This window comes from Patagioenas fasciata, chromosome 1 (assembly GCF_037038585.1).
Source record: "Patagioenas fasciata isolate bPatFas1 chromosome 1, bPatFas1.hap1, whole genome shotgun sequence".
Lineage (NCBI taxonomy): Eukaryota > Metazoa > Chordata > Aves > Columbiformes > Columbidae > Patagioenas > Patagioenas fasciata.
In genome coordinates this window covers 73,285,158-73,312,867 of record NC_092520.1, presented here as the reverse complement: position 1 = coordinate 73,312,867, position 27,710 = coordinate 73,285,158, and the positions used below count along the sequence as shown (strand labels likewise).

General features: G+C 37.7%; 2 protein-coding genes across 3 annotated transcripts in view; one reads left to right on the top strand and one right to left on the bottom strand.

Annotated features, from left to right (window-relative positions):
- The window catches only part of ST3GAL6 (ST3 beta-galactoside alpha-2,3-sialyltransferase 6), a 115,503-nt gene extending 93,123 nt beyond the window's left edge, over positions 1 to 22,380 (top strand). Inside the window, exon 11 of one of the 2 annotated variants that reach the window (XM_065829319.2) lies at positions 20,682 to 22,380. In XM_065829319.2, the coding sequence (XP_065685391.2) occupies positions 20,682 to 20,753 (72 nt within the window). In that variant the 3' untranslated portion in view covers positions 20,754 to 22,380. Of the gene's footprint in view, positions 1 to 6,059; positions 6,342 to 20,681 lie in introns of those variants that run through there. The other variant, XM_071808876.1, reaches the window with a different exon arrangement.
- COL8A1 (collagen type VIII alpha 1 chain) overlaps positions 1 to 27,710 on the bottom strand; it is a 90,259-nt gene that overhangs the window by 44,330 nt on the left and 18,219 nt on the right. The window lies entirely within an intron of this gene.

The following is a 27,710-nucleotide window of genomic DNA, read 5'->3' as shown; positions in this document are numbered from 1 at the left end:
TAACTGAGTCTAATGGCAGCCTTTTCTGGAGGTGGCAAAAAGGATTTTGATAGAGTGGGGTGGATTAGCTACACCCAAACTGTTGTCCATACTGTAGCTATCTGAACATGGCAATGGAACTTACCTGTTCTGGAGTTCACACTGCAATTAGTACTAAAATAAAATTTGCTTGTATATGGAAGAACAACTCCAGGAGTTAACCGCTCTTTCTCTTTCGTCTGCTATTTTGATCTGAATTCATTCAAAATCATAACCTACACCAGTTATAAAACCATTTTCTAGGTAGGTTCCACCTTTCTTCCAGATGACATCAAAGTGACATCACAGTCAAAGTTATCTATGCAGTTGTAGCTTCCAAGGTGGATCTACCATTGTCTGTATATAATTTAGATGTTACTTGTGGCAGAAAAGTAATCTGTCCTATGTTTCCCTGGCTTAAGCTATTGAGAATTTAACAGACTTAAATACCTTCACTGGTGTTCAATTCATAGGGACTTGGGGAATTCCTATAGATTTAAATATTATTATTGGTTTCATGTGGGATGATCTCAGATACCATGTTTGAAAGCGATAGTCTAAACCCAAGTGGGAGCACAGAGTTAAACAGAATCTTTGGCTTTTGGAAACTGGAAAAATACCAGCCCTTCCCTCAAAAATTGATGAATGCAAATGAAAATATAAAACTACTTATCGTCCACAGCATCTAGTTAATGCCTTTAATTTCTCAGGCAATAACAGTACAAGGTTGACTGGGATAAGTTTTATGTCTGGCAAACATTAAAAAGATATTTCAGATCTTAGCAGCATAGCTGCCAGGTTTAGTAGATACCATATTTGGTTATGATAACAGTAAAACAAAATATATGGTTATTTTAATATGAAATTGGACTTGAATAGGATGAGGTCTGATGAAGGAAGATGGGTCAAATTGCAAATCTGACTGATAGATATAACTGTTAGAGATCAAAACCAGCAACAGAATTCTGCAGCTATAAGCATCCTATTTTTATATTACTGTTTCCAGGTGAATTTTTATTGGGGAAAGAAGCATAACATTTCTGAGTATAATGGGATGACTCTGACAGATCACGGAGAAAATTAGATATGCTTTGACATCCAAAAATGACAAGAGAAAATAAATCTTTCATTCTTTTAAAATGAGCACTTATTTGAAGAAATATAGGAAGATATCCCTGTTGGTTACTTTTTCACAAAGATGAAATCTTCTTTAATTAGATGTATGAATTCTTGCAGGGGTCATCAGTTCAGTGAGCATAAATGTCTCTAGCAAAGGATGTCAAATGCAATGGGTTTAAGAACATGTGTCACCTACATGGTAGATCCTATTCTGAGACTGAAAAAAAAGATAGGGGTAAATTGGGCAGAACATGTAGAGAGATGTAGTCAGCTTATCTCCAGCAGCTTAAAAGCATATGAAAAAGTCTTGTTAGATGAAGGATCCATCTTCCACAGAAGTCATATGAACCAGCAGGCAAGTGCTGATGTCTCTCCATCTGCAAAACGATTATATTAACATTTACCTACCTCATAGTGGAAGCTGAAAGACCTTAATGAACATGTCCTTGTTTAAAGCTCTTAGGTTGAAAGCAGCACTAGAGGTCCAAAATATTTGTTAATGTTATTATATATATACACTGATGATTTGCTTACGTTTGCCACAGGCCAGCATAGAAGCCTACTGGATACGATGCAGTATTGGACACTTCACCAATGAGAAGCTCAGCAGCATAAACAATAGTTCTAACTGGCAGGGTCGTTTGGAAGATCCACTCATCTTAAGGCTTTATTGTAACTATTTGGCTATACAGAACACAAATCAGCCTCGATTTATCATTCTATTAGCTCCAAAGCCACTAAGGAACAGGGAGCTAGAGTCTGGAACGGAGCTGGGAATTCATTCCAGCAGCACACAATCTCATTTGGGCAGATGTCACAACCTCCACCTTGGACTGAAAGCTCAATATGAGCTGGCAGAAAATACATTTTTAATAAGTTCGATATTAAGACAAATTCTGTTGTTTGGGACTACTAGCAAAGACACCTGCTGACAGCTGGCATTAAAGTCAATGGCACCTGCTAGACACATTGCAGGGAGAGAGGTGAAATCTGATCCTTGTTGAAGTCAAGTTGAAGTTTTGCCATCAACTTCAAACACACCAGAATTTCTGTTACAATTATTAATGATTTATGTTTGTATCTACAAAGTTACAGGTAGTTTATGAAACTTTTATACACCAGCAGATATCCATAATTACAAATAACGGGGTTACTGAGATACTAAAGGAATATAATTAGCATAATCACTACCTAGTAGAAAAAAATAGATAGATCACACCTTGTGTTAAAAATGGATTGATTCCAGAGTTTGATATCACCCCACATGGAAGTCATAAAACAGACCATTCAGTGGCACTGGTGGTTGGTGAAAAGCACTTTTCAATGCTTGGATGGTTTGTAACTTTCAGTGACAGGTCACTGTCCAAGAATCTGAGGGGTAGAAAAAATTCTTGTGCATTGACTTTATGCAGTAAATAAACTGCCTGACTTCTCTTGTAAATGTATGTAAATCCATGGGCTTTGATGGAGATCAGGAATAATTTAACCAAAGCAAGCTCTGAGGAGAACCAGCTCCGCCTTTGCTCATGTATTTTGCCCGGTGTCTCTTTTGTTCCTCTATATTTCAATATTATCAGTCTCCTGTAAACATCTACATTTTTAATTGAAATTGTATAAAAAAATTTGAAGCTTTTAATAACCTGCCAATAAAATCTCTGCAGATGAGTCTGCTAAAACATCCCTGTTTATTGTCCAAAGGGAGCAAATTTGCATGCAGGTTTTTGACTATGCTGAGAGAATGTTTCTGTCAAAGTAATTTTTTCCAGTAAAATCTCAGAGCACTTGTTCAAGATGCTGATTTGACAGATGAACTTTTACAGGCTGAAAAGTTTTAGACTGGTTATGTACTTGCAGTGTATATATCACTAGCTCAACACACAGAGACATGTGAGGCTTTTATGCAAAGCCTGGACAAGGGCCTAACACCTCGTTTCAAACCACGCACAGTCAGCCATTAAGCTGTGGCAACAGCCAGCCAGTCTATTATAACGTAGACATGAGGAAGAAATTTTTTGTAATTGGAGTGGTAAAATACTGACCCAGGTTGCCCAGAGAGGCGATAGATGCCCCATCCCTGGAGACATTCCAGGCCAGGCAGGACAGGGCTCTGAGCAACCTGATCTAGTTGAAGATGTCCCTCCTCATTGCACAGGGTTGAACTAGATGACCTCTGAAGGTCCCTTCCAACCCAAACTATTCTATGATTCTATGATGATTCCATGATTCTATATTATGGACCACAGACAAGAAAACCATTGAGAAAGCACTATTGAGCTGTTTCTACTTATGCTCCTTGCAGAAGAGTGTCTGGTTGCTCTGGTGTGGTGTAACTTACATCCTGGCCAAATATAGTTGCCCTTGAGAATACAAGCCTGAAAGGTTCAGGTGGAAGAGTCACACCACTCCTTTCCTGTGCATCAGCAGCAAGGATTCTCTCTCCTGATGCTTTAGGACTAAAACTGTCGATACCTTCTGTGCATGACTATGACCTTTAGATTCTCTCTTTCTTTCTGGTTGAAGATGGAGAGATGCTACAGAAACTACATTACCTGCTCTACTTCTGCTACAATCCGAGTTTCAGAGGAACTCACAGTGACAAGGCAATACGATAGCACTTACAAGGCACTTCCATTTTGATGACTAAAGCAGAATGAAAGCTTATGTTCACATGAGGAATAGAAACTAAGTTGACTCTGAAAATTTCTTCCAGAATGACTGTTGTAAAGTGTTCCCATCACCACAATGGAGACACTAGACTAGATAATCTGTGTTGCTGTGATTCCTCAGGAAACGCAGCAGCTGCTCTCCTGTCACAGTGAACGTGTGACAGATTAATTCAGCAGTCCAGTTTCAGAGAACAGGTTGTGGTTTTCTACTGCTGCTTAGCAAAACAGAGTGTGTTTTGCAGACCATAAAAAGGGACAGAAGAACCCTGTGGCTTCTGTTTTCTTCCCCTAATGTAATTGGTGGTGGTGGACAGCCAGCTTTTGAAGGCAAATATAACTATAATCAAGTGTCATTTTGCAATATGCATTACATTGCATGTACAGGTAACGCAGTCCCACCTGCTTTTATCTGATGCAATCACATCACATGTCATAATATCTTTTAAGTTTCAATAAGTACACTGTTTAATTTTTTCCTGCTTTATAGTATTTTCTGCCTAAATCTACCTCTAGATCCTGTAATACTCTTAACATATCTGCAAATCTACTACAGTAGCTACTTTATTTGAATAACAAGACTACCCCTTTACTGAGGAATTAAGCAACTTTTGTTGGCAGCAGTCTGGTAGGGTGCTTAATTCTGCAAAGGTTGTGCAAAACCCGGGCTAAACTATTGAAAGAATGTTTCAAAAAACTCAGAACTGAAGATCTGCCCTGTTGCCAAGCAAATAAACTTGCATTAGCTCTTCAAAGCAGACCTCCTTACTCAATGGCTCTGAGGCAGTTGTTGCTTTCTCAGCAGAAATGATTGTGATTCGGTTTGAACTAGTCCTCTGGCTTTTTTTTCACTGCATAAAATAATACCAGCAAAAACTCCGTGCTCTACATGACCAAGAAAGCATTCTACAATATTTTAAGTAAGTCTCTCTTTACAGCAGAAAACACTATATTTTTATGGCAGATATTGGGACTTACACTGAACTGCAGCCTACTAAGTTGAAAATCTTTGATACCCAGGGTTTTTAGAAGAGACAAACCAGCCAACTCATCTCAACCATCTCTTAGGAAGCTATTGAAAAAAATCTATTTATTTTCCCATCTTATGATAATTCTTGGGATTAGAGCTCCCAGCATCTACTACTAATCTTCTGAAATATTTCTTTGAACTGTTATGCTGTGGCATTCACTTTTGGTACCAGTGACAATGCAATTTTACAAACATACATCTTCAAGATGTTTGGTCAGGAGACTAAAAGGATGTGCATGGTGTATTTCACAGCATGAAAGATATCTTGTCAGATCACCAAGGAAAAAGGCAATATGGTCTTTGTAAAGGTAGTAAAGACAAGAACAAACACAGGAATCTGTGGCCTATGCAGTGAAAGTAGGTCCACAGGCAAAGATGAATAAGAAGGACACTTACCAAGACAAAAGATTATCATAGAAGCTAAAAGACACAGTTGGCTAAGAAGCAATGTAGAGAAGAATGCTGCAAAAAAACATCTGCACCAGCCCAAGAGAAAAAGAAAAGAAAGGGATAGAGTGATGAGTCAAGGAGACAAAATTTGGAATCTCTGAAGAAAAATATTGGAAGTATCATGCCTGAATGTAAAAAGAGTTGTTTCTGAAAAGAACTATTAGAAAGTGACAAGGCGAGAGTATCCCTATTTGGCCTAAGTGATCTGCTTAGTGCATTGCATTTCTGTACCCTACACACAGACAGTGCTGCTTCTCTCAGCCTGAGTAATTACTTGATCATTAATTATTCTCAGTGCCTCTCATGAAAGAACTAAAGGAGTGATCAGTACAACCCAGTGTGAGCAAGAGGCACAAGATTAGATTTTAGGTCTCATGAGTTGTTATTGCTCAGTTCTGCATGGAAGTAAGTATCTCTTTGCTCAGAGATATTACCAGCCCAATCTCACTCCCACTCAGTTGGTGGAAAAGCCTGTGAACTGATAATGTAACAAATGTTATGTAAAGGTGGAATCAGCCCACTGAAAGGAGCATTAGCAGGTAAGGCTGCTGTTTTCCAGTCAGGATTTAAAAACAGTTGGAGGTGGGTACCAGTTCATTTGGGAGCATCCTGAGGTACTACAGCTGGAGAAAATGAAATAGTGTCTCTGTTCTCAAGAAAATGAAGTGCCAATCACAGCCAGCTTTGTACTACTGCTGTTTAGAGCTGAAGAACCATTAGCTTAAAGCCACAATACTTTCTAGACTAAGCATGAATAAATGTTGTTACTTCCATTTTAGAGTTACGAAAACAAAGGAAAATGGAAAGACTTGTTTGCCTGAAGGTTCCCAGCAAGTCACTGGCAGTGCCAAGCTTTAAGTCTCATGACTTGTTGCTCAGCAATGTGTAGAGGCAAGTATTTCTTTGCACAGAGATGTTAGCAGCACGACCTCATTCCCACTCAGTGGAAAAAATCCAGTTCATGTCAATTCGTATTTTATTTCTAACTTGGCTTAGGTCACAACTAGACACTCAGTAATAAATGATTTTTTTTTTTGTATCATTCAATTCTATACTAAAAAGCCGACTCAAACTTTGTGTTTAATATAATGTGTGGGTAAAAAAACGCATATATGTATCAGATTAATATACATGCAAAAAGGTCTCAGCTTTTTCATTTTCCAAGGATTTCAGGAAATTCTTTATTTGTTGATATGCTGATCAGTCTTTCATTACCAATGTTTATATAAAGAGAATACATGTATCATTAAGTAATGATATGTATGGTACTGAGATATAATTTTGAAGATACAGTGATCTGGAGTATTTATATCATGCCTGGTTTCCCATGACTTTAGTTTAAATTAAAAGAAAATCCTTAAACCTTAGTTCTCTTTTCCAACTCTTTCCAAAAAATGAAAGCCTCCAGTTGAAGAGCTGGTGGTGTCAGGTATTAGAGAGTTAAGGTGGTCGTCCTTGGATTAAATTTGTTAATGTCTATCTCATCTGCTCTCTCCTATCATCTTCAATTTGTCAACAGTGTGTAGTAATATGTTTGATTCATTAGAAGTGAAAAAAGGATGGTGGAAGCAAGCAAATATGTCAGTTAAACCCCACAAGTATTAAGTCACCTCAATTTGTTTGTCTGGTAAAAACTGGCTTCTCACTGGGTGAACTGAGGCCAGCTTGATTCACCACCAAAATGTGAATCTGGAACTGACATTGAATTTGCAGATGTGCATAAGATAAATCCCTTGGGTTTTGAAATAATCGACTTTACGGAGAGGCAGGAAGAATGTAAACAGCATTGTTAAGCAGACTGAAGTTAATCAGTTGCTGTAATTACTACTGAAATCAATCTCAGTTTGACATCATGTTGATTTTCTAATTATTTTGTCTAAATAAAGATTAATTTTTTAAAAATTCACTTAGATTACAAAAATCCAGGACATTTCTGAACAATATTCTTGCTTATAAACAACAAAAGGAAGTGATATCATACACGAGATTAATAGATGAGAAGTAAAGTTTTTGTGTGTGAAAAAAATTTAATTTTAGAGCTTTCAGGGGAGAATGAGGTATAAACACTAACAGAAAACCAGCAGGAGTTGGAGTGAAGAGTGATGAAAATATCAAGCATCCATTGAAAACACCAAGCATGTAATTATATGCTGTGCTTGTAGAAAGGGCTCTCTAATTGTCAATTTGGGCTTTTGGAAGTGATCATCAAAACAATGTCTCTCTTTTCTCTCCGTTTACGTAGGCTGTAATCCAAAGCTGTCAAAGAATAAAGCCTGCTTAGCAGAGCTTTTCCAGGTGTTCTCTGTCTAGTGGAAGTTTACATACAGGCTGATTCAGAGGCACAATGACTACGATTGAATTACCAATGTTCAAGTTCATTTGTGCTTCCGTTCTCTGGTATTCAGTTGAGCCACAGAGCATCTTTTGGGTCATTTAGATCCACATCAGTCCTTCTAATGGGAGTGATGTACTTTACATGTCAACACAGACTAACTGATCTGGCTTATATTTTTCTCTCTTGGAATGCAAGACTTAAAATAGATGCCATTTTAATACTTGGCTTTCATTTAAAGACCCATCTGCTGATGCCTGATGGAAACATTTTTACACACTCCATTTAGAGATAATTTTGCTCATATGTTATAGATTTCTTCTATTCTTCTTTCTCCAGCTTAAGTCAGCAGGAAAGAAAAGGATTTTGTCTGCTTAAGATTTCAGTCTTTTATTAGTGGCTATAGAGTGCTGTAACTTCCAGAGGAATCAATGATACTGTCACAAGAAGAAAATTGCAACCTGGTTTCTAAAAGCAATGAACAGTTATGTCTCACCTTCCTTACTGTTTTTGTTGTTGTTGTTTTATCACTAACTCTAGCATTATATTTGATAAAAATGATGACAACATGCCTAAGTTTTGAAAAGTATCTAATCCTCAGTTTGAGACATTTTAAGGCAATCTTGTTCTCAGAAATGAGTGGTCAGCACTTGGAGAAGGTTGGCCTTGCTGCACTGACTCCAGCTGGGCACAAATATCCAAAATCACTCTCTCCTTTTAATGTGCATTCCAGTAATCTGATATGTGTGGAATTTGAAGCAGGTTAATATGTACCCTTCAAAATGTGAGTGACTGATTGCAAGAACAAAAATGGAAATCAGTCTTACGAATTATCACTGATTGTTCAAATAAAAAATAAGTTACAATTTGAGATGTGAAACTAAACTAAATAAAAGATTGTCAAAGAACTTTGTAAGCATAATTCTGTATTTAACAACTGAAATCAGTTTTATTATCACTGTTACCAAGATTGTGCCAAATGCTCATGAATTATGGAGATTAGCCAACAGAAAAATACTGTTTCAACTTAAAAAACTACCGAAAGCTATGATGGGTAAAGGGATATCTCTGCTTTTGCTAGAAGGAAGCCTAAACAATTCTAGAAGGGAGAACCATGTGCTGCAAAAAAATAAATAAAAGGGTCAAATATCAAGTAAATAGGGTAGAGTTGGAGTGTCTGGGTCTTTTGCTTTTCTAACAATTTGTCTAAAAATTCTTCCAAAAGTTCTTCCATTCTTCACAGTGCTGCTATCATGTTGGGAAATGCATTAAGTGAGCCCCGAGATATGTTATAAAGGACTTTGGATATTTGACCCATGGAGTGGAATGAGTTAATGCATAAGAACCATACATGAGTTCATTTGTGGTGGCAGGAGTAATTGGCAGTGCCCCTGCCCTAGGCCTGCTGACACGGAAGAGTTTTTGTTTTAGGACCGCAGCTGTTGTATGAATGAGGTTGGTGCAGGGGTCAGCATGAGAGCTGTTTGATTTTTTCACCTTAGTCTCCCTTAACTGGCTAAGGGAAAAAAAAAAGCAAACACAAACCCCCGTCTACAGTGATTCCATGGAAACCCAAAGCAAATTATTCATACACATATGTGCATGAGATCAGCTCTTCCCCAATCAAAGTGTGCCAGAAATAGGATGTACAGGGGTCAGTTTTTATATGGTCAGTTCTGGATTAACTGTTTTATGGAATAGCATTAAGCAACAAACTTTGCTGTTGACTCACATAAGTATGACTAACTTCCAGGATCCAAGCACATTCTCAGCATAAGGATGAGAAAATGTTCATTACAAAATGTTATTTCATTCAGATTTCAAAGCTTGCCTCTCTTCTTGGACAGGTTTTGATTTCTTTTTGTTTTTTTTTTTTTCCTGCAAAATTGTTTGACTTGTATTACCTAAAAGGACCATGTTCTCAAAGTCTTGAAGTAGGAATAAGCACCATGGAACAGCCTTTCCTGAGATATAGGCACTAATTTTCATTTAACATCAAAATTCAAGCATCACTAGTCTCCTAATAAAATTGTTTGTCTTTCATGTTCTACCAGTCAAGTGGCCAAATTGCAGGAAGAGTTCTAGAAGTAAGACATTTGTGAAGTTTAGGTCCTCTCATGCCTAGGCAGCAGCTCAGTGGTGGTTTTCAGGATTGCAGTTTCAGTCACAAGTGTGCGTGTTCCAGCCCAGCCTCATTTTATTCTCTGACAGAAAAATGGACAACTTTTTTGTAAAATAACCTGAAACTTTTATTCACAGTGCCCATGCAAATGCATTTATACACTCCTCTCTTTCAAGAATAAAATCAAAAGTAATTATTCCTTGGTTTTTGTTGGGAAAGAAAGCATCTTATGTTTACCTCAGTGTTTGTATATGGGCAGATACCACAAACATGACAAAGCACTGGAAGTTCATTTTCTGGCTGACCTACCAGTCATTTCTCAATGTGAAAGTGCCCTGACTCCTGCATGAAATTAAGCCTAATTTCACTTAGTTTTGTCTTAAGAGATGATTTTCAGATATTTTCCAGGAATTTATAGAAGGTTGTTTAGTTATTGACTAGCTTTAAAATTATTTAATGTCTTGGAACTAGTACAGCAGTTGAAAACCACTGAAAAATGGTTCTTAATGCCAAATGTAACAACAAAAACCACCCATGAAAACTAGAGATGCAGGAAGAAACTTAGAGTACTGTGGTGATAGAAAACACTTGCTAACTCCTTCAGTGCGAATCTAAGCCTTGGTAATGAGGCACACCTGGTCCCACTCAACCCTTCCCACAGCTGATTTTCTGTGGTGAGTTATTGCCACCTCCCTGCCATTAAAGTGATTCAGAAGCCTGATGCAGTTGGATTGTTTAATACTTTGCTCTTCTGTGTGAATATCTTTTAATTGAAAAGATTTGGATATTTCTTTTCATTTTTAGTTCTTTTCTATTTCTAAATGTAAAATTCATGTAGTCTCTTGAGGACATCTAACCCTAATGAAAAAAATAACATATCTGAGTATTGGCAAGAGCGTGACAAGATTTTTTTGTGTGTGGCTTTCTCTTCACTACTGGTAGAGCTAAGCAGCTACAGCCCTACAGAGGCCATTTTGGATCTGGCTGCAGCTTGCTACACCTCCTTCTTCCAAGTGGTAAGTGCTCTTGATTCCTGTTATATTTTTTTTATACCTTTTTTTTTGTTTGTTTTTCTTTGTCACTGTCAAGGAGACAGTGAGACTGGAAATATGGGTTTCTGAACCAGAAGGCATGTTAAGGCTTTTGAAGTGGGTTTGCATTTATTGTTTAAGTGTAACTCTTCTAGGGGGAAAGTAACAGAAAGCATGTATATATAAAAATGGTTTTAAAGATTTATGCTGATATTGTTTTTCTGCCATACCAGAGTTTGGAAAAAGAACAGTAACCAATACAATATTTTATTTTAATACTTGGAGATATACACTGTATCTTTGTGCCTACAAAATGGACTTCTTTAGTTACTAGGGACTTAAATGTGCCTGAGTAAAAGGGAATGAAAAATCAAATTTATTGCTTTAGTTTAAAAAGCCTTCAAAGTTATATGAAATTATTTTCTGCCTTTTAAAATGTTGATAGTTAAAACCCCCTGCTTTTTCTGCCCCTTTAGGCCTGGAATTTTTTTTTTGTTGGGTGTTTTTTGATGGCAACAGGGGGGCAGGGAGACCATTTCACCATTTCTGAAATCACTTGACAACTTTCCTGTTGTCTATTCCATGTACATGTGTGTTCATACAATTTTTCTCCACTCTATATCTGTTAATAAAATTAAGGCAGAGATGTTATGAAGGTATTCCATAGCTCCCCATCTCCTGGAATCAGGGGATTACATTCAAATTTTACTTTTTATTTAGTCATTCTGCTTATGGCACTCATATTTCAGGAAGGCTTGAAATAACCCTGAAAAAATGGGCTAAAGGTAACCCAAATGCAATAGTTTTTGAAGAGGTTAAAACAATAGCCTTGAAAATGATCGACAGCTTTATAAACTTTGACGGCATATCAACTTCACAAACATTACCAGTGCCACCTCAGCAGGTGACTGTAGAAGATGGAGCACAGGAATGTTTATCTGAATTCTTCGACTGTCTTTAGGCTTCTTTGCTCAAGTTCTAAACAATGGATGTGTTTGGTGGATGTCTTTTTTATATCAGCCAGTTCCAGCTGAATCCAGATGAAAACAGCCTTTTAAACCTGTAATGGCAGCTTCTGGCCCTTCAAATAAGAGGCTAAGCATTCCCTTACTGAGTTAAAAAGAAAATATCTTTGAAATAAATGAATGTATGCCATGTAACAGCTCCTAGTTTGAATGTCATATATCAGAAGTAACCAACAGTGAACATGGTGAAGACTGAACCCTACTTAAATTCTCATTACAAACTCTTTGTGAACAGAAGGAGATAACAATGTAAGGGAAAAAAAAAAAAAACACACAAACAAGTATCTTTCACCTTTTTCTAGCAGGGTATTTTAAGATCGGGATTCGTATTTTGTCATAGTGTTTACACAAATCATAATAGACATATGGAAAAAAAATTGAAAATAAGCATTTGGATCACTTAAGCAGCTTTGAACACTGCTCCTTTCCCTGGAGGATGAAAGTTCTGTCAGTCATTGTATCCTTTTATTCAAGGGAAGATGAAACTCAAGTCAAAACCAGGTTAATTAATGGACTGAAGCTGGTGAATTCTTCTGTCATGTTCAAAACCGATGTAACTTCCATGTGGCTAAAAACTTAATCTGCTTTGTGAGCCAATGATGTTAGCAAAAGTTAGTTTCAAAATGGAATACGAGCTCCTACCACTGTCTGCTTTTTCAATTTAGGCTATTCCTAGAGTTTTTTCCCTAAGACCAGCCTATCCCTAATGTCCTTTCCCACCTCTCCTTTGCTCTCCCTTTGTGGTCTCACCAGAAAAATGCCTGCTTTGTTAATGGAAGTTACCTTTAGATGTCACCCCAACAGCTGTAGTCTGAGTTAGCCAACAAGAGAATTCTGGCATCATTTTATGTGATGAGTTAGGGCAATGAAAAATGATGTAGTTAATTCTCTCTGTATGTTGTTTTCTGTGCCCTGGACTGAAATGGTTGCTAAACCTGAATCATGTGTTTACCATTTCTATTCAGTGTCATTAGTCTAAAATGGGTTCTTGAGGAATGGGCTCATGAAGAAGATATTTCCCAAAGAACAATCCCTTATTCTGGAACATGTAACTGTCCTGTAACACTTAAACCCATCCCAACCAATCGACAACAACAAAAATATGAAAAACCCCAAAAAACAAACAAAAACCAACCAAACAAGAAAAACCCACACAACAAGCTACCCAAACCCCAACAAACAAAACATATTTGGTAGGTGTGGTGTCAGACAAGAATATAAGAGCAAGTTCCTAAACTGTACTCTCTCATTGTATTTCCACTGATGTTGTCTTCCTATCTCAATAATGGGGGAGCAGAATTGGATTCCAAATGGTTCCTTTGCTGTATCACCCAAATGGATTGTCCAAGTTGCTATGTGAGCAGCAAAACCAATTAATTTTGATTTCTTCTGGATTTGCGTTCTTTACTTTCCTGAGACCGAACTGAATGATTAACAGATGAATCTTGTCTGCCTTTCCATCTGTGGGGATGCCAAATTGTGTCTGTACCCACTGCTTGCACACTGATTTTCAGGAACTTGTGCAAGGATATAGTTTTCTGTTAGACTCTAAACTTTTCCCGAGATGAGTTTCAAATTGCCAGCAAGGTCAGGAATTATTGAGGGGCAGAGTGTGGTGGTGGAATTGATGGATAGACAATGAAATATCATACTGGGATAAATATTGTAGGACTTCTTGGATACAGAGTCTTGCAATCTGTGTAGAAGGAATGGTATCTGGCACCCGTAAACACACAAGCTCAGCCAAGGCAGTGTATGAACTATCAGCCTCCTTTAGCATTTTTGGTAGCATGGTGAGGAATTACAGATCTTGCTGTTGGAAATGCGTGTATACTGTTTTGACTCACACCTATGTGTAGAAGCATTCCAGGTCTTCAGAGGTGAAAAACTTTGCTATCTAGCCTGGAAGATATATCTCTTCACTTTTCTCTCTGAAGTAAGACCTTGGTTTAGCTTGCATTTACTATGCAGTGATGTAGCGCTTTTTGAAGAACTGGAGGTTTTTTAATGTATTGATGTAATAATTACAAAAGCATATGTGTATCACTTATTCCTTTAAACCTTTCCACTGAATTGAAATACTTAGTATTTCTGCAGCCAACCATATCACTTTAACGCTGTATATATAAGCGGGTTACTGCAATAAATCAAGTTTGTTGGAAATCTTTCCTTTTGCTTCTGCTTCAAAATAAATTCCTAGTGACTTCAAAAATTTGACAGTATATGCTTGCAAATGCAGTGGATGGAGCAAACAGCTGTTCTATTAATAAACTTTTGAAAAGGTTGCTTGAGGTAAGGATTATTTTGGTCCTGTTTCTGATTCAACCTCTACGAGGCAGGAATCCTCTGCCTTGAGGAAGAGGAGATGAGTAAAGATGGTGTTTCTCATGACAAGAGATGACGTCCCAACTCAAAGTCTTCCAACTGTGGGAATGTATTTAGGGGTATGAGAGACATTCAGAACCAAACACTGCCAGTATGTTACTTGTAGGACCTAGCACACTCCTCTTCTTCAGAGAGGCACTGGACTATGACTTTCTACACCATTCTTACCCTGGCCAAAAAGCAGGGATGAAGTGAAGAGTTAGAATTGCAAGATTTTGAACTCATCAAGGGCCTCAATTTTGACAAATGAATTGCATTTCATGACTTACTGCAATCTTTTCTGCTTTTTTCCTTTGGTGTTTATACATGTGTAATGATTAACTCTGGGCAAATAAGACCGCTGTAGATGATACCAGTAGAATTATTGGTGCTTATCCTCTCCACTTCTACCATTGTAAGTATGTAATCATGAGTACACTGTAGGGAATGAGACCCTTCCAGTTTCAGTTTCATACCAGGGAAGCTGGTATAATGCTACCTATCTTGCAACACTGAAGCAGTGGTAGGTGTTTGTTATGTTTGCAAGAAACTGAGTTCTGAAATAAAGTAAATGTTAAGGGCTGTTGATCAGCTGAAGACTGAAATGGCAAATTTCTGTATTTTTGGAGTCTTGACCTCTGTAGCATTTCTCAGCTGCATGCAGGACAGCAACACAAAGTAATTCTGTAAGTAATTCTATTGCTTTTTGTCTTTGTTAGGGATGCAATGTCAAAGAGAAGTGATTGTTTTTGGTTTTTTTTTGGTATGGGTAGCTGAAGAAACATCCGGAGCATGGAGTAGAATTTATTATGAGCAGGACTACAAACTACTAGCTCAGTGTTTATTTCCTGAGCTCCTACTGTTATTGCGTTTTTAGCCATTTATCTTTTTCTTTTCCAAGATGTTACTCACTGAAGTGTGTTTCATAGCTGCACTGCAATCTTTGTGGTACAAACCAGAAAACAACATGTCTGAGTTTTACTTCAAACTTCATCCCAAACATTGTGCAAAGACTCCATGTAAACACCCTAATTGAGGTAGCATTTAAACTCGCCATAGGTTTATCCTTTAATAAATTTAAGATCTTAACAGATGCCAATAAACCAGTCTGTTTCATTAGCAGTGCAAAATGAAGTCTGGGTATAAAGAAATAGATGTGAACATTTTCAGTGTTTCATATCCATAGAAAACTGGTGTCCCAACAAATGACATGAAAACAATTACCTAATCTGTACCTATGAAGAAGACATTTATCCTCTCTCAGGAAGCATTTGTCCAAGTGGGAGCTGTGCTGTCCTGTTTTTGGCTACATTTATAATAGGAAATTACCTGAGTATCAGGTAACAGAGTGTTTTGGTTTAAATGCAAAAAGGCTTGTCCTCACTTTCATGAGTGGGCTGTAACATTGACAGGGTTGTGAATCACCTTGGCATCTGATGGAGGACTAGAAGACCTAGTTTAGAATATAAAGCCCTTTAGTTCAGAGGCTGCTTTCTTATTATGTATTTAAAGTGCCATAAAGAAGTATTGATCCATGACTGAAGAGTCAAGTATTACTGTTTTTAAATATTTCCTAGAATTTCATGCATTAAGTTATCTCCTCCAGGGAATATAATACACGTATGCATATGCACAAAAAGTACATGTGCTCCTTTTGTTGCCCATTATAGTTATTTCCTGTCTTGTGTTCTGCAGCCAGCAGTGGAGGTAGGAAGACCGAAAGACAAGCTTGTTCCCTTTTCCCCTTTTTAAAGACTTATTATTTTTTATCTTTTTTTTTTCTCTGGCAAGAGGTTGACTCTAAATAAAAATGTGTTAACAAGTCCAGTGGTCTGTGAAATCAGTCAGAAATCGGATCAATCAGCTAAGGAATTAGCTGCAGGAAATAAATTACAAAATAATAAAGCCTTCTCGTTGCTCCTTTAGCTGTGTTTCTGTGCTGGAATGTTTCCAGCAGATGCTCATAAGAAAAGCAGAATCTGAGTTCCCCTGCCAAACCAGTAAAACAAATGTGGACTATCACATACAAATTTACACATAATCTAAGAGAAGCACTTCATTTTAAATGTTCACTAGACCGAAACCTGCTTTAGGAAACCGTGTATGCTATGTCCAAAATACATGACAACTATAAAACATGACATGATAGGATAAATCCAAGATAGTTTAAAAAGGAAAGAAAGATGACAACTCAGCTGTATAAGAACATGTTTGGAGTGCAGGTCTGCATGCTTTTATTTCTTTATGCCCTTTAGAGAATTCACATCTCAAAATACTCTTAAAGAAGAGAAAGCAGTGTATCTGATAAACATATCCTCCTGACAAACATTCAAGAGGGATGTTTGTGTCAAACAGATGACACAGGGAGCCAGAAAATCATGCAATCACACACACTGGTACCTGGGGAAATTATTCTGCGGAGACTGAGTGTGTTAAACTAAATACTGTCACTCATGACAAAATCATTGGACAATATTACTATATGCTGTGTAAGCTTTGGTAAACTAATGAAAGCAGATAGAAAATTGAGGTGGTCTTTTTCTGTCAAAAAAGCTACAGGATTTCTTTTCTTCTTCTTTTGGGAGAAACTCTGTCTTGACAGCATGATTGGGGGATGGAGCAGAAGTGGAAACAGTACTCGCTAGTTGGACTGCATATTTATTTTAGCAACTGTTATGTGGCTGGCAGAGTTTAAGTGTCAGATCTGACAGAGAAGGGAGACCAGGTGTTATTAGCAAGTAATACTATGCTTGCTTTGAGCGGGAGTTAGAAACTCACTGGAATTTGTTAGAGGACTTGGCTATGACCTCCACAATCAAAACTTGCCCTCTACTCCTCACAGTCAGGTTACTGTCATCAGTCATTTCACACCGAAAGAGTGATGGTGGTTTGTGTTGCTGTATGTAGAGGTGGGAGAGCTGTGACCTTAGTAATATTACTATAAAATACCTGAGGAAGCAGGTTGAGTTGAGCTGGTGTTGCAATGGGCAGCACAAGCAACAGTGAGGTTCTAACAGCCTCTCCTGCTTGCCACAAATTGCACTTCTAGTGAGTTGGTTTCCATGATGTAGAGCAACTAAAGGAGCTGGGATGAGGCAGCAACTAAGAAAGAAATGGCATGGCATATCGCCCAAAGCTTAAATGGGAATGGTTTATATCAAGCCAGCTTCTGTTGGCAGAGACATACCAACAAGTACTGAGACACAGAGGTTTTCAATTGCTCTGTTCAACGTAAAATCCCCAGGGCTTATTAAAAAAGGTGGTTTGCATGCATGTCAATATACAATAGTGAAGTTCCTGAAGTTAGAGGGCACTTGCTTTGTAAGTGTTCTGTCTGGTGAATGGAGATTCTTTGCTGGCTGAAAAAGGAATGAACAAGCTTGTACTCTGGCTCTGCAATGAATCTTTCTAGGAGCAACATAATTGCATTATAAAGAAGTTATTTCAGCTGTGAACAAAAATATAAACAAATTACAGTTTATTGTATTTACTTGATTTCATCTTCTTCACTAGACTATTTTAAGGCAATGCCATCAATGAGCTTGGAAACTGTTACAAAGTACATGTTAAGATGTCTGATGTACTTATCCATGGGAACTTGGGTTTAGGAAGCTGTTTTTCCTCTGCTTTTGTCAAAGCAGTAGCTTAATCTGCGGAATTATCTGTCCCAACTAGAGGAGGAAGTGCCATCCCTCTCCAGTTTAAAGGATAATGAGAGGAAAACAGGAAACATACTTCAAGAAAATGATCCTTCTGTGTTCTAAGAAGTGATGGGTTGGCTTATTAAACAGACATAATCTATTTTGGATGTGTTAGGGTGCAAATCAGGTAGTTTTAAGCAGTTTTACATTCCTCACCAGTGTCTGTTTTATACCTGCCAAATCCTGACCATGGTGTGTTTGGGGGGCGTGTGGTGTCTGGTTTTTTTGCCTTTTGTTTTTTTCTTATTTTTCTGATGATGAATTCTTAGGTGAGCAGATACAGGAATTATTTGATTTCTGTATGCAGAAGGGATTAGAACTAGGAAAAAAAGATGATTTTTTGCTTTTTCTGGATGGGAGTAGAAGTGGTATAAGTGCCTGAAAAACATCATCTCCTGTCCTGTTTTATGCATCTCTCAGATATTTATCTGAGTGTTTTGGTGCTTATAAAGGAGTAAAAGCCTTCAAGTCTGATTTGATATTGACTAGATCTTAAAGACCTTGCAGTTTCATTGTGCTGTCTTCATGCTGAAGCTGCCTTAAGATCTAACAAGAGGCTTGCCCAAACTGCAATCATATCCATAAACATAACCTTCAACAGAAGTGGATCATTTTTCTTCACTTGACTGCCTGTCAGGGGGTAGATTTAACCTTAGTTTAGGATACCTTATCACTTGTCAGAGTCAGAAGCATGCTGTGGCATGGATGAAGCTTGCCCCACTCAAATGGTGGAAGTTTCCCAGTGCCTTCCCAGTCACTGACTTCCCACAGTTTTGTGGAAAAGAATTCATGGAAAGCCTAAATTTCCTGCCAAGTGGAGCAGCGCAGATGTGCCTGATGGGCTTTTCCTGCCCCTTCCCAGTGAGAACATCACTGAAAGCAGGAAATGTTGCATGCTTATGTGACCAATGATTACTGCGTTGCTAATTTGTGAATGCTCCATGTTCAGCACTGCAAATATTCTGAATGTTTTTTCTCTCTTAAAAGCAACAAGTATATATTTTTTTTCTATTCAAATTAGAATTTAAAAAGCACCCTCCCCCCCCCGTTTTTGTTTTTTTGAAGGCTCACGTGTTTTCAAAAATATAAATCGACTGTCAGTTGATGATCATCCAGTTTTCTGTAGTTCAGGATACACATATTGCATTTCACAGGACTTTTGTTCTGCTTTTCTCCTTTTTCGAATGTTCTTACAATTCTTTTGATCTTTTTACACTTTAATCTTTAGCATGGTTTTTCACTCCAGGTTTGCTTGTCTTCTCACTTGTTGGCTTTCACTCCTTAAATTAATGCTGTCAAAGTAAGCAGCACCCAAGACAGTTACAGTACTATACAAAGGAAGATGCTGATCTAGCTCTCTGAATTTTAATTGAAATAAGGTACTGATGCACCTTTTCTTGCTGCACCTTTTTTTTTTTTTTTTTTTTTTCCCTACAGGAGAAGTAAAGATTTATTAAAATTACACTACCTTGTATAAGTTACATTTTCCAGATTTACCCAAATTAGTTGTAGAACTATTTCCTTTTCATTTCTGGATGCTTTAAACACCTTCAAGAACATTTATATTAAAAGAGAAAGTTACTTTGCTGTCAAAGAGATTCTGTCGTGGACAGCACTAGAACAAATTGGGACTGAGGCAGTTTGGAGGAAATAGTACTCCAACTTTGCCCTTAGATTTGTCATTGGTAAAAATGTTGTCAAAACAAGGGACACATCCAAGAATATTTCTATCCCTTCAAAGAGACAGACAAAATTACAACCAAATTCTTTCATCATTTTTGTTTTATATTTGGCCAGTCTTTTGAATTAGGTAATGGAAACTTAATTCATCCCTGCTGCAGAGTGTTTTGCAAGACCAACGACTAAGAAGTCCACCTGCTCAGATTTGAAGAACAAAGAAGACATTTCCCATTTGTTTTTCTTCTAAGGACATATTCCTAAGTGCTCTGGCTAGGCCCCTTCAAGGCAAAGCTAAACTTCTAGTTCAATAATGGTATTTATCATGATCTATACTATAGTGTTTTCATCAAGGTAGCAGACTTGGACCGCTTATGTTAGAAGGCTATATAACTCAATGTGACAAGGCCAACACTTCCACTTAGCAAACCACACTTAAATTCCTGTCTTGACCTGACTCTTCAGATGTCTAAAAACACTCAGACCGTATTTGGCCTGCGGTTCCTTCTGAACCACAGCTTCTGTGGGAGCTGCAGAGGGATCTCTTCACAAACACACATAAAGATTTAATGATGCTGAGTTTGCACACAGCCTGCTGAACAGTAATAAATCTTTTCCCCCAACAGCTCTGTCAATAACAGAACTGCTTGGAATGAGTTGGTGTGGGCTGTGTCTACAGTGTGAGTGTAATTGCTGCATGTGAATACTGTACCTCTACGTGATACTGTTCTGAGTACATCCGTACAGCACAGAATGTTAGTTCTGTATTCAGTCACCACTGGGTCAAGGACATATCTGTCTTTTTCAGCTCTTTCTTCAGGCCTCTTATGTGAAGGGACAAACCACTAGTGACAGGGTATATGGTGAATTTATTGTTCATTGCAGGGTGCTCTTGCAGCAGTTCTTCTAACCTCAGCTGAGGCAGCCAAGCTTTGGTTAAACAGATACTCTCCACAAAGTTCATACTGAAGAATTATCATATTAAAAGTGTTCAAAGGTGGCCAGGCACCTTTCAGATGCATTCTTCCAATCTGGCACACAAAAGCAGTAAACGAAAGGTGGCCACAAGAAAATTCTCTTAAATTTGTCTGCTATAGATTTCTATACCATGGCATATCCTATTCTGGGAATATTTGTTCCTGTTGACAGTGTCCCACCTGCAATCCTGAAGGGCCCTTGCACCAAGGAGGAGGAAGAATTCTTCAGTGGAAGAGGAAATAAGAAGAGACAGGAAATACTTGGCTGAACAGAGGGAGGAAAAACTTCCCAGGATGTGACCAAAGGAAACGCTGGTATCTCCCTTCTCAAGGGACTTCAAAAACTAAGCACTAGAAAATGTACCACAGGGAACAACACTGCATTGGCAGGAAAATAGGCTGGATGATCTAATTATTTTCCATCTTTAAATTGTTTAAGTCTATGAATAATCCAGATCTCTCTACTGCTTTTTCTTATGAATTTCCAAAATATTGTAAATTGGGAATGATTTATTTTAAAAGAAATAATATTAATAATTATTGATTTAAATCCATCAGTCCTAAAGCTCAACAAATTCTGATCTTTACTGTAACTTAATCTACTTTCCAGAACTGTAACTTGCTAGGTGTAGAGCTAATATCAGGCCAACGTGAATAGTTACAGTTGATTTATACAGTGTATGTCTGCAGAGTTTTGGGGACAGTCATACATAAGTCTCTGGTGGTCTGGCATTAGTAATTCTCTGCAAGTAAACCTGTAGAGTTTGGATAACAATCTTTGAAAAGGCTTGATGTTGTAAATTCCTTCATTCCCTTGCCACCGCAGATTTCTCCTTATATAATGACATCAAATTTCCCAATATCACTACAGATGTTAGCGTGAGCAGAGTTTGTTAAAGGCAAGCATACACCATCTATATATCTTCAGCAGATGTGGTAGTATCCATTCATTTAATAAGGAAACAGAAACATAGCGGATATTTTTGCTGAATTGTCAGTTTTATCGGTTTTGCATTGTGCTGTTCATGTACCTGTAAAGAAGGGTTCTCTTTCAACCCTGAGATATTACAATGACTTCTTTATGATAGATTTTAAAGGTTGAAATTAATGCTCGGTGCCTGTTACTTTCACTAAATTAATAAAATTGCTGATCCCTTCACAAATCTATTATGGACAACTTGAGTTAGTCATCACAATGAGAAATAAACCTTTTGAAAAGCCCATGCTAGAATTCACAATACTATTAATTAATTTGAGAAAACAGTCATACAGGTAGCTCCTGCTACAGTGAAACTGGTATCATGCACTCAAACCAGGAGCATTCAACATTAACGGTGTGTTGTTAATCGGGTAAACCTTCTGTGAGCAAGGGGTCAATCAAAAAAAAGGAATAGGAACCTTGCAGTTGTTTTTGTGAGCTTGGGTAAACCTGTCCATCAATATGTGTTCAGCAGTTATTGTTTTGAAAAGATTTTGTGTGTTTTAGCAAACTTAAATGAAAAATCAGTCCCATCTTAATTTAGCCTGTAAACTCCTGTCCCATATACCATAACTTTTCATTGTTCAGTTACTTTGTATATTTCATATCTCCTAAAATAATGTTGCTAAATATATGCAGCTGGGAAAAATACTGTTTCTAGGACAAGGATGGCTAAACTAATGAATAGTTGATAAAAATGTGCAATACGTGACAGTTCATCTTTTAGACTCAGTATTAATTAAGTCACACCTGAAAGAGCTGAATAGAGGAAATAAAATTGCTGAGTTCATTTCAACTTGGTTTAACATTTGTCTAAATGTCTAAGACACCATGCTCTATTTTGTACTTGAATATTTGAATAGTTCTTTGCATTGGGGAAGATTCTTCTTTTCAATTGGAAGTATTTTCAGTGTCTCTAAAATTCCTACTGCTTTTGTGTAGCAAAAGTTGAACTCTCCTGAAGCACTTCAGTAAGAAAATGACACCTCTACTTCATATCTATTTAAAATCTATGCCTCATCACTATGAAAATAAAATATTGATGGTTTTTTTGGAGTGAATATTAACAGATCTCTAAATTTGGGCATCTGACAGACTGAATGTTTAGGTTTTTTGATGTTGTTGTTGTTTTCTTTTGTTTATTTTTTGTTTTTAAATAAGAAATTACCTTTGAGGCTAGCCTCACTTGACAAAGTGGAAGTCTTCAGGCTGTTTCAAGCTATGTACTTCAATCTCCAGGCATTCTGACAGCCTTCTGTATGTTCTCACTGCATGTGCAAACCCACGTATTTCCTATTGAGGATGTGACTTCAGGTTTACTGAGCTGTGGGACATTATTTGAATATAGATTCAAGACCTTTTAAAATTTATTTACCCTAAAGAATGTCTAGAACCATCCTTAAAATGTGCCTGTGATTACCAAAACAACGGGCTTTTCATGTACACATATGAAATATTTAACAAAAATGATCTGTTTCTCCAGCTCTGCAAAAAGACTGCACAGAGAAACTCTGCCAGACGACACCAGGTCATTAAGTGCTTTGTGAGAAATGTCTTGGCCTATTCTAGTTACTGATGAAACTTGCTTTCCAATTCAGTGAAGCCAAAATTTCGCAGTTGAATGATGCCCTAGAGATCATCAAGAACACTAAGGAAAATTTCCCATCACCTCTGATTAATTACCCAGAGTAACAAGTGTTCCCCTGGGCAGCTTTGTGTCTCAGCTATAGATAAGCACTGCTATGCGAATTTTAATGAAGTGCAAACTCTGCAGCAAACATGATAAATTTACCATTGCAACCATCTCACTTTGTAGTCACCACTATACAATAAAGCAGTTTAACAAAATCTTTTGACACTCAAATTCACAATGAAGTTAACACAGCATTATTACTGCTTAGGGTTGTGCTGAGTAAACGTATATTTTAATGTTCACTGGTGGATTTGAGACAGAATCACAGAATGGTTGGGGTTGGAAGGGACCTCTGCTGATCATCTAATACAACCCATCTGTTGAAGCAGGTTCATCTGGAGCACAGGAATGTGTCCAGGTGGGTCCTGAATGTCTCCAGAGAAGGGGACTCCACAACCTCTCTGGGCAGCCTGTTCCAGTGCCCTGCCTGGCACCCTCAAAACAAAGAAGTTTCTCCTCATGTTTAGATGGAACCTCCTGTGCTTCAGCCTGTGACAGTTGCCCCTCATCCTATCATTGGGCAGCACTGTAAAGAGTCTGGTCCCATCCTCTCGACATCCACCCTTGAGATGTTTATAAACATTGATGAGATCCCCTCTCAGCCTTCTCAGACCCAGCTCTTTCAGTCTCTTCTCATACAAAAGGTGCTCTAGGCCCCTAATCATCTTCATAGCCCACTGCTGGACTCCTTCCGGTAATTACTTGTCCTTCTTAAACTGGGGAGCCCAGAGCTGGATGCAGTACTCCAGATGTGGCCTCACCAGGACAGAGTAGAGGAGGAGGAGGAAAACCTACCTCGACCTGCTGGTCACAGTCTTCTTAATATACCCCAGGATACTGTTGACCTTCTTGGCCACAAGGGCACATTGTTGACTCATGATAAACCTGTTGTTGACCAGAACTCCCAGATCTTTCTCTGAAGTACAGCCTTCTAGCAGGTCCAGCCCTAACTTGTACTGATGCCTGGGGTTATTCCTCCCCCAGTGCAGGACCCTACACTTGCCCTTGTTGGACTTCATTAGGTTCTTCTCTTCCCAGTATTTGGACAAGTAGTCCAAATGTGGAATCGCAGGCAAAGGAAAGGCATTAAAACTGATTTATTTCCATTATGGAAGTGCACTTGTGTGCGTTAGTATGTGTAAACCTATATAGTGTGGTCACAGCTGGGTTATCTCAGGTACTAACATCTAGTCTGTGCCTATAGTGATCCCATCAGCTCGGGAAAAAATGAACATATTTTTCCATGGTCAATGTGAAAAGAGTTATTAATGTTAGCTCACTGCATTGTAAAGAACTTTTAGCACCATGTGTTCCTGCTGGCAGCCTGGTCACATAAAGCTAGAATAAAAGCCATTGCTCTCTACTATATAAATGCTTAGAACTTCAAGATTGCTGATTCAAAAGTATTTTGGGGTGGGAAGGATAAAAAGAAGTAGGAAACACCCTAAAATGGCCTTAGTAGAAATTAATTTCATGTATCAGAGTTATCTGTAGAGAAACTCAGGGAACTAAAGTATGGAGTGTATCCATTAAAAAAATCTCCAATCCTTTCTACAGTAAAAATACTGATTTTTCTTTTTTTTTTTTTTAAACATTACTATTTACATTTTCCAGTTTATACATTTAAAGTATTTACTGCTATCAATGAGGATATCATGGTTGGTTGGAAGACACCCTCAAGATCATCAAGTCAAATCATAACCTAACTCTAGCACTAAACCATGTCCCTAAGAATCTCATCTATATGCCTTTTAAGCACCTCCAGGGATAGTGACTCAACCGCTTCCCTGGGCAGCCTGTTCCAGTGCTTCACAACCCTTTATCATGAAGAAATTTTTTCTAATATCCAATCTGAACCTCCCTTGGTGCAACTTTGAGGCCATTTTTTCCTGTCCTATCACTTGCTACTTGGGAGAAGAGACCAACCCCCTCCATGCTACAACCTCCTGTCAGGTAGTAGTAGACAATGATCAGGTTTCCTCTCAGCCTCCTTTTCTCCAGGCTGAACAGCCCAGTTCTCTCAGCTGCTCCTCATCAGACTTGTGCTCCAGGCCCCTCACCAGCTTCCATGCCCCTCTCTGAACTTCCTCTAGGACCTCAATGCCTTTCCTGTAGTGAGGGGCCCTGTTGTAAGACAATTATTAAAAATATAGTGGTTTTTATTAAAAAGAAATACTCCTTTGTTTATAGTCATTATGTCACATGTAATCAGCTCATTAATATTGTGAACACATCAGGTTAGTAAGTTGGAAATGATTCATAAAAGTTAGATCTGTTGTCAGATTTGGGATACAAGTCCTTCACTTCATTAAACAAAACCATCACCTTTCCCAACGTACCTTGCCTCACATTCTCACAACAGAAGGGGGAAAAAAAATAAACCAAAATCCCAAACCAAAACCAAACAAATCCACCCAACAAAGAATGGTATCTGTTTAACTATGCCAATGAAAACTCATTTAGGATGTATTTTTCTTCTCCTGATTCATGTTTTTCAGTGTCTCCCTGCCTCCTTTTCAGTTCTAAGCTGAAAAACTGCTTTTCTTAAAATTGATGTGGAGGCTGTATATGTTTTGAACCTTTTCTTTTCCTCTGTCTTATGTGTATGGAATGTGAGTTTGACAGAGCTGGAATAATAGAGGTAGAAATGTTTCTTAAAAATCTGCCTCACTTTTAAATTTTGTGTATAGACTTGTCTGTAATCCAGAAGTCCTCTGTGAGTAGGTAAGCATAATTTGTCTCATTTTATAGATAGGTAAACATAGAAGTTGAAAAGCTGCATAACTGTAAAAACAGAAAAACAGACAGATGGTCTCTAATCTTTGACATGAAAAAGGAGGAAGGGGGTGGTGGTGCTGGAATTACAAAAAAAAAAAAAAAGCCAGAAAACCTAGTGGGGTTACTACCGAGTTTTATCCAGGGAAAAGTTTTGATGATTCACAAGTGGCTCTTGAGCTGCCAGTCTTTTCACTTTGCTTGCTGTGCATGTAGTGCTGCCCATCACCTGTTCTTAATTATAACATCCCATAAATCTAATGTTAGAAGACTAGCAGTGAGACACGGTGCCTGAACTGGCTTAATGGACACTCTAGGAAAAAAATAATTTTTCAAGAGTTTATTCCTGGATGAGCTTCTATGAACCTGGCATTGTCACAAACTGATATTTCTATTAAGAAAAACACTAGTGGATGCCTTTAAACAAATAAGGTCCTGGCTTTATACAACCATTGTGGTTTCAAGCACCATATCAAAAAACACTGTGATGGGAAGCTATCATTTAATAAATCAAAATAGCTTGCTCGGTAATAAATATTTTTCTTAGAAACCACAATATTCTCTTTCCTACGGATCATATGACGTCCCAGTTCCTGTGTTTTTTTACATTAATGGAGTAACAAAGGAACATGGGAAATAACAGAGCATGGTGAAATCATCCAGTTTGGCTGTGTTTACTCTGTGCTTAGAACAAATTAAAAATGTGTGATTCTAGGCATAGGTGATCAAATTCTTCCCTTTTTCAGGTAGCCAAGATTTAGCCAAACTCTGTAGTGCTACCTTTCTGAAATGAGGAAGGAGTTTAGTTTTGACTAGATTACTTCAATTTTATTTCTCAGCTTTATATTCTACAAAGGGGTGAACAATGTTTCCATCTCAGAGAATGGGGAAATAGTTTCCTGTCTATATGGGCTCTGAGCATTAAAAAAACCCAACAAACCATAAAAAAAGCCATGAACCATTGCTATTGACCCTGTGTTTTATGTTAGTTGCTATTTAGATAACTTCCACTTAATAGATCCACCTTTGTAGTAAGCAGTAAGACAATATTAAAAAAAAAAATTCAAAGAGAGAAAATATACAAAGGTTTATGTTTTATGTGTGACAGCAGTCTAAATCCAGATTTGGTCTAGATACAAGTTCTGTAAAGGCACATGCACATAAATAACATCTATAAGATGCATTTACACAGATGTATTCTCACATGCAGAATAACTTGCTGACATAAAATACCAAATTGACGGGAACTTTCTATTGGCACTACAGAAAACTATCAGTTGGTCTAAAATATTTAGTGACAGACTGTTAAAAGCATTTATGCACTTGCATGCTTGCAGGTATTTGTATATGAAATCATACACAAGTTTCCCTTAAAGAATACAAGCAACAAATACTTCTCCTGTAAATAATACTGCTCTGTAAAAAGTCCTTCAAGCTTTCTAATGTCTACTAAGAATGTCATAGAAAGTTCATAAAAGTCTGCAGATTGAGCTTGTTTTACTTGAAGCCCTTTTACAGTGCCCTTCTCATGCAAAGATCAGTATATTCTTCCATTTATTTGTTCCACAGTTACTCAGTATTCCATAGTAAGAATTTTTGTGTTCCTGGGTGAGAGATTCTTTTTATAATGAACTGCAATGTGGGTATGAATAAATTTATATAGCTTCAATGACTTATTGGCTATGCTTGCAAATAAAAATATGGTTTTGATTATCCTTAAAACTCCTGATTCAACCTACTTTGGGAAAATTGAA